The 7,373-nt window shown below is 35.1% G+C and overlaps 5 protein-coding genes across 5 annotated transcripts; 3 read left to right on the top strand and 2 right to left on the bottom strand.

The window, feature by feature from the left end:
- Positions 1–619: 619 nt before the first annotated feature.
- On the bottom strand, positions 620–947 carry FDP41_001426 (uncharacterized protein; the record flags this gene model as incomplete). Its single annotated transcript, XM_044704509.1, has 2 exons — positions 620–721; positions 795–947. 2 exons carry the CDS (start codon positions 945–947, stop codon positions 620–622), a joined length of 255 nt encoding a protein of 84 aa, XP_044564275.1.
- Positions 948–1,324: 377 nt separating this feature from the next.
- On the bottom strand, positions 1,325–3,812 carry FDP41_001425 (uncharacterized protein; the record flags this gene model as incomplete). The annotated part of the gene is made up of 5 exons (XM_044704508.1): positions 1,325–2,583; positions 2,765–2,792; positions 2,875–2,963; positions 3,027–3,184; positions 3,517–3,812. 5 exons carry the CDS (start codon positions 3,810–3,812, stop codon positions 1,325–1,327), a joined length of 1,830 nt encoding a protein of 609 aa, XP_044564274.1.
- A 276-nt stretch (positions 3,813–4,088) lies between these two features.
- FDP41_001424 (uncharacterized protein) lies at positions 4,089–4,547 on the top strand (the record flags this gene model as incomplete). Its single annotated transcript, XM_044704507.1, has 1 exon — positions 4,089–4,547. One exon carries the CDS (start codon positions 4,089–4,091, stop codon positions 4,545–4,547), a length of 459 nt encoding a protein of 152 aa, XP_044564273.1.
- An 83-nt stretch (positions 4,548–4,630) lies between these two features.
- On the top strand, positions 4,631–5,041 carry FDP41_001423 (uncharacterized protein; the record flags this gene model as incomplete). Its single annotated transcript, XM_044704506.1, has 3 exons — positions 4,631–4,665; positions 4,720–4,866; positions 4,936–5,041. 3 exons carry the CDS (start codon positions 4,631–4,633, stop codon positions 5,039–5,041), a joined length of 288 nt encoding a protein of 95 aa, XP_044564272.1.
- An 842-nt stretch (positions 5,042–5,883) lies between these two features.
- FDP41_001422 (uncharacterized protein) lies at positions 5,884–7,310 on the top strand (the record flags this gene model as incomplete). The annotated part of the gene is made up of 2 exons (XM_044704505.1): positions 5,884–6,674; positions 6,734–7,310. The coding sequence occupies 2 exons, from the start codon at positions 5,884–5,886 to the stop codon at positions 7,308–7,310; spliced, it is 1,368 nt and encodes a 455-aa protein (XP_044564271.1).
- Positions 7,311–7,373: the final 63 nt, after the last annotated feature.

The following is a 7,373-nucleotide window of genomic DNA, read 5'->3' as shown; positions in this document are numbered from 1 at the left end:
AGATGCTTTGACTCTTAATGTAAATCGTTTTGTTTTCGGTGACTCTTGATGAATATTTATAATTTCAGCAGGAATTTGATGTGAGCTGTTCTGATTTGTTTGTGGTACCACAGATGAATGAAAAGATTGTTTTTTTTGAATCACTCCATGGATGGAAAAGAGAAGCATTTCCAAAATTTTGTTTGACTCTCCTGATGAAAATATGTTGCAAAACTGATGAAGAAATAAAGTTGTTGTATTTCCGTATATTATTATTATTATTCATTGTGATGTGTGAATGAGCATGATTGATGTTGAATCGTGTGGTAGGTTGGTCAAGCAATGCAATCATAGACGACGATGAACATCCAACTCTTCTACTGCAAATTGAGTAAATTCTTTTCATTCAATCTAATATTCGGAGTGTTGTTTCGGTGATGATGATGACGCTTGTTGATGGTATCTTTTATCTCCGTGGTGTAAGAATGAGAGAGAACATTGAGGATTCTTATTTTTGTACGAACAATTTTTCGAGATCCTGAATAATTATTTATTAGTAAATGACTCGTGTGGCCACAAGCAAAACAAGAAATGCAAAGTCCGTGCACCGTGTGATGAATCGGATCGGATCGGACACTCTTTACAGCTTCAATTCTCCCACTAGTAAATCCTTCATTCGAGAGAAGGCATCTCTTCCGTGTCCAACTTTATTGAATTCTTCAGTGCCATCCTTTCCAGCAACCTAATTGAGATGAACGTACAAGTATCAGCGATCCAACTAATCCAGGTTGATTGTCAGAACATCATCTACTTACCTCAAATAACACATCCTCTCCACCTGGATGCTCATCTTTATATTCGGCTATCGAGTATACTTTACCATCAATACAAATCCAAGGATCTTTATGACCTTCTTTGTGTTCGGCTAATTCCTCGAGGGTTATAATTCGTGTAGTAGTGGTAGCCATTGATGATGGAGTGCAAAATTATTGATGATGAATTACAAGAAGGAGATGTGTTTAGTTGTTTTTGTGTTGACTTGACAGTCCCGAACAATTCATGGAACGGATGAATGAAAGTGATGTTGAGCGAGTCCAGTGGAGAATATTGAGCAGTAATGGGACTTACATTCTCTCGTTTTACCACATTCGTAAATGTCCAACATAAATGGAGAATTTCATTGACAAACGACCAATAAGGGAGAAATAAGAGGAGAATCACGTATAATGGTGTGACTTTACGAGTGGCAGCACTATTATGAAAAATGTTGTAAAAATTCCTGTAGACAAGTTGTAAATTAATTTTAGTAATTCGTTGTTTTTCAAATAGAAGAGAGCATTCATTTTTAGAAAGTCAATTTTCCTTCATACACTTCCAAGCTACCTGATCCATTCTTTACCACACACAAAAAGTTGCCTTCTTTCGTTCGAGTGAGTGCTAAAGGAGATCTGCATTCAGTTTCAGCTGAGAGTGGAATATGACCTCTCTGTTTCACAAGGGTCCACTCGGATCTCAAAATATCAAAGAGATAGCAATCGGTAAAGTATCGCAATGGTGTGGTGGTGATGCTTAATGGTTTGCTTTGAGAATCTTCCATCATCATCATGCTTAATCCTTCATCATCAAGAATTGTTTCGTTCGCAGAGTGTCCACCCATCATTAAGAAGCAATTATTCTCAGGGATTTCAACCATGGCGTGGAACATTCGTGGATGAGGCTTTTCTGAACTCTTAATTTTGAGACGAGTGAATTGAGAGGTTCTAAAGTTGTAGCTATAGACAGAATCATCGGAATAGGGGTTCACTTGGTCGGGATGTCCACTAGCATAGGGTTTTCTGAGTCTTCCTCCGTACAAGTAGGCAACACCATTCACATTAACCACAGAGTGTCCAAATCGATTCAGAGGTCCAATATCACGAATATCTGTTGAGAGTTGTCGGTGATCATGGATGGATCCCTTTCTCTCTTTTACGAATAATTTAATAGAGTCCAATAAATTACTTCTTCTTTCCTTTTGTTTGGTATCCACATCTTCAATAGGGAGAGGAATATGGATAGGGTGTGTGGTGCCTCCTCCTTCTCCACCTCCGAGATAGTCTGTACTACAACTACTTCTCGATGCTGTACTCACTGAGGATTGTTTTGGAATGCTAAAGCTTGGTAATTTTGGTTGCTCAAATTTCTTCTTTTTCATATCAAAGACATACACAAAGGTAGTCTTTTTCGATGTATCAGTTACTGATGAGGAGAGAGGATCGTTGATGTTGTTGTTGTTGTTATTAGAATTTGAATCTTGTGTAAGGTCATTCCATTTCAAATAATTGCCTCCAAAGATAAATAAATCTTTCGATACAGCCAATACGGTATGATTGGCATGAGCACTTGGCCAAAAGTTTGAATTAAGAAATGATGATTTCTTTGAAATTCCATTTCCATTGGTATTGGAAGATGTATTCTCTTCACCTGCCGCAAATAACTTGAATTCATGACTACTGAATTTATATTGAAAGAAGATGTTGGAAGGATGAGGACATGCGGAAACATCATTCTTTGAAGATTTGAATAATTTCTTCATTCGACTTGTTAAGGTTCTATTTTGATTCACTAACATATGTTTTTGTGTATGATGGATCAGAGAATGATAATTTGTTTCAATAGCAATTATAATGAATAATTTGTTTCAAATAATATATTATATTGATATTATTACAAATATATTACATATTGAAAATATACAAGATCGTATGAGTCTTATTTGAAACAAAAATATCATCATTCTACATACCTGCTTCATTAGAATAACGCTGTTGAGACTGAAACAAGGAAGATTTATCAGTCGTTTCTTGATTCTCATGAAAATAACCTCCAAAAAGATGAGTTTTTCCTTATTACTACTCTTTTGAGCAATACAGCACTCGAGCCAAAACCATTCGATTCTAATTTTGTGTGATATTTAATGATCCATTGAGTGCCAGTTCTATTATCTGTAGAAGTGAAGATACATTTAATCGAAATGATGATTTTCAGTCGTATACTAAAATGCTTACCTGTTGCTTGTGTTAATTCTTCAACAAGTTCCAATACTGAGACACCTCTCTTTGAACCATGCACCAATGCATAACGAGATTTCTGTGTCACAGCATCAACAATTGAAAAGGGAATTATTTGAAGAGAGGTATGATAAGATGATTCGTCATCCAAGGCACTGTATTAATGTTTGTGCAGGGCATTTTGGAGGCAATTCATTTGGAGAGTGCAGTGACGAATCCATCATGATGGAATGGTCATGAATTCATTGTGCGTGATTTCGTGCAATGAAAGGAAGGCACCACAACGGCATTGAGTCATCAATGAATCATGATCCAATGAGTTGAAATGGTTGTGATTATTCATTCGGCCGTTGAATTAATGATATCATTCATCACAAAGACGTGTTACAAAATATATTTAAATTCACAATCAAATTCACAATCACACACATAGGAAGGTGAACACCACCACTATCACAACACGATCATCATCACCAATTATACTTACTTCATTTCAAAATCAGGATGTTCCAACACATGAACACATCTCCAATGAATACTGGCATTACTCTTCTTTGTGTGATTTAAAGGTTCCACAAATTGTGAGATCACACTAATGCCACCATTCACACCGATTGTTCCTGTTGAATGAGCACTATTTGAAGATCCACGGGGTGAAAGCATGACATCATCAGAATTAGTATCAGACGAGCTCACCCGAGAATGACCCCAGTTGTTGTTGTTGTTGTTTGGTTCTGAATTATTCTTTTTGAGAGAGAGATTGAGTTTGGGAATTTCAGTCATGATGAAGATGATCGGATTATAGTTTGATTCAATACGCTTTGTGTGTGTGAAGTGATCAATATTGATCGACACAAACTGTGTAACGGTTTTTTTTTATGATCAAAATGCTGGATGACAGGTTGACATTACTGAAAGGATGATGCCATTTTGAGAGGTGGTGGATTGCTTTTCTGCATGTTCATGATTCTTCAATTCATTCAATACATCCATTCTTCCGACAACCCAATTCAACCAATCAATAACTCTTACTGACCAAAGTTAATCAATTTCGAAAAAATGTCTAAAATACTTCGCAAGCACTTGCTTTCTTCGTTTGCACTTCTTTCAAAAGAAACATCATTGCTCCGAAGCAAGTTATCTTCCCACAAAGTTTGTAACAATTATCATGCTTTGTCGAATCAATTCAGATACTTCTCCCAAAGGAACAAATCGCTGTTGAAGGACTCATTTTCTTCTAATAATAATAATAACGGAAAAAAAGGCTTTGGTTCAGTAACCATGAACGATTTCAGACTTGTCATGATTTGTGTTGCATTGGTGAGCATTGCTGTTGGCGCATATTACAGCAATAAAAGTACAGAACGTAAAATTGAATACAAAGAGAAGGTGCGAGAAGAAAGAAAACAATCGATCGAAAACATGAAAGGAAGCACCAAAGAATTTTTTGGAAGATTTAGAAGGCAGAAAACAGAGGAAGAACCTTCTGTTGTGAACAGTGAAGAAAAGAAAGATTAGAATGAGTTTCGAATTGTATTGATTGCTATTAAAAAGGGTGAAAAGAATTTATTCCAACCGTTGCAAGTTCCAGGTCAATAAAAATGACAACCACTCATCCCGAAGAAGTTTTTGAGTAGTAAGTGCATTGCTGGATTGCCGATGACAACAACATCATCACATGATATTGCAGTAACTGCTCGATAGGCTTTGGAAGCGACGAAGAGTCTGCAAATATTGTTTACCAGACAATTATTGTGGATCATGAATTATCAACAAAAGTCAAACGAAATATAAATTTACATTCATCATCGGAAGACGGAAGCCATCATTTAATCATGTACGTTTCAAATATTGAATGGAATGGATTTTCTAATAACAAGAAATAATTATCTTTTTATCATAAAAGTAATTTCACTTCATCAGACGCCAGACAATTAAGATCCTCCGTGAAGGGAACATTAGATACCATTCATCTATCCATTGAAACTCTTACTAAATTTGTTGAACAGTAAATTGTTCGGTCATTGATATTATTTCCAAACATGTGTCCACTCTATTGTTCTGCTATTTTGCCTTTGATAACTGAATTAGGTTTGGATGCCGAAACAATATTCACATGTTCTCCAGCAAAATAAAACACTTTGGATCTAACTAAATTTTCAGCCTCAATTTCTTTTTTCATTGCATTGAATTTTCTTCTGCATTCTAAGTATGATTCTTTAAATTCTGCACACATAATATCAGCTTTACTATGTTGATATTCATTCTCACATTTTGTAAATAATTGTAATAAATCTTGACATGGTTTTTCTGGGATATATTCTCTATTAGATACCATAACAGGTTGAGAGTTAAAATACATTTGCTGCATTATTATATTATTTTGATATTGCTCAATCGGAGAGAATTTATTATCGGAAGAGGAATTGTCTTGATGGGCATTTGTGTTTTTTTGATTCGCTCATTTTTTTCTGTGCAGGATTGCTGATATTAATCCGACAAAGAATAGGAGAAACATGAAATAATTATGAGGTGAAACAAAAGGAATTATTGAAATAGATGATACTTTTTGATGACTTAGAGACTTTTTTCACTTAGTTGAAGGCAAGCAAAATTTGTCGGGTTCTCCTAACAGAAAATTGGAATCGTTTTTGAAAAAAAACTTTTCAAAAATGAAGGAAAATGAGTCTTAAGGAAAGGTAGAATATGCAAAATATGGAACAGTTAGAATGTTTTAGTTGGTCATTAATATTTTTCACTCTCATCATCTCCAGCTGGAAATTAAGTGAGGCGACGTTCATCTCCAGAAATGAAGCTCTTCGAAATTGAAGTTTCTCTGTGCACAGTCAAAAAAATGATTCCATCTTCAACCTCCCAACGTCACACTTCCCAACACAAGCACAACAACGATCATCATCATGTACATACCACTCAAGAATCCCTCTCCGAGCTTTCTTTAGATGATACAGGTGAGGACTATTTAGATTCACTTTCCGCTGTTTCTTCGGACTATGGCAGTCTTGCATCATTAAGTCAATCATCAGCATCGGAACATCATGCCTTGTTGATGAGCAGTACTCGTAATGTTGTTGCACATAACTTCAATGAATTACCCAATGAAATTCTTGTACATATATTAATTTTTTTAAACGGAGCACAAATTTTAAAGTTAGAAATCTTGTCCAAAAAATTCTATCAACTCATTCATCATGAAGATGAATCCGAACGTCAATACAATAAGAAAATAAGAAGAAAAAGAATTCCTACCAAAGAGAAGAGAAAGGAGCAAAGAAGATTATCCATTAATTTAGCAACAATGATTGCATCTTCAGGTCTAGATTTGCATTCCATTACTTCTGGTTATGAATTTTGGATCTTTTTGAATGAGGTTCATTTCAAAGAGGAAACTCAAAGAAGAAGAAAAGAATATCCATCAGCTATTCAACCTAGAATATTTTACATGTATCATTTGAAAGTGGCTTGGCTTAATGAAAAGTATGGTATTGAAAAGGCATTGAGGTCTCTTGAAGATGCTTTGACTTCACACCCATACTTTAATGAAGTGTGTATTTTTTCTCCACACTTGTTGAGATTGTACTACTTGTTGTACTTGATTGATAGAGATTATGCAACTATGGATTTGAGGTAAGTGTGTGAATGATGGTGATTCTTGATGTCACCTCATATTTCTTTTTTATCAATAGATATCACCCTTTTGAAGAACTCAAACTTGATGTGGAAAAACATGTGACACCCATTGCCAAACATGTGATGGAAAAGGACATCATGCGAGTTGGACAAGGCTCAATGAAAATGATTGCCATTGTAAAATTATCACCAAAAGATGTATTGAGAAATGTACAACCAGGTCAACAGGAATCACTCACACAAGAACAAATGGCTCAACAAATCTTGTTGGAAGCATATTCTGATAAAGATTTTAGAGATGACAGAGATGTGAGCATGGTCAAGTTTATTCATGAAATGAATCCATCATCACATGCAAATTATAGATATCAATTAGATGAAGAAGATGTTGGTGATAAAGCTGGAAAGATTACTAATACGCTAAATGCCATCTATAGAAGTTGGTATGCCAAGTGGAGAGATGTAATTAACAAGAATCGTGACTATCAATCTTTCAAGAGTTATGATTTTAGAGAGTTGGAGACAATTAAGATCAATTCTGGATTCACCTACGACAATGGACTCAGATGTGCAAATAGCTGGATCAAACGAGATTATGTTTATACAAAATTATTGCAGAGACAATTACATTAATGATGTATTATTTTCAATAATTAAGCCCTTCCTCATCAAACACAGAATTAAAAGATTCAAATT

This window comes from Naegleria fowleri, assembly GCF_008403515.1.
Source record: "Naegleria fowleri strain ATCC 30894 chromosome Unknown tig24, whole genome shotgun sequence".
Lineage (NCBI taxonomy): Eukaryota > Heterolobosea > Eutetramitea > Acrasida > Naegleriidae > Naegleria > Naegleria fowleri.
Note: the sequence above shows the minus strand (reverse complement) of the source record. Positions and strands in the feature narration are given on the sequence as shown.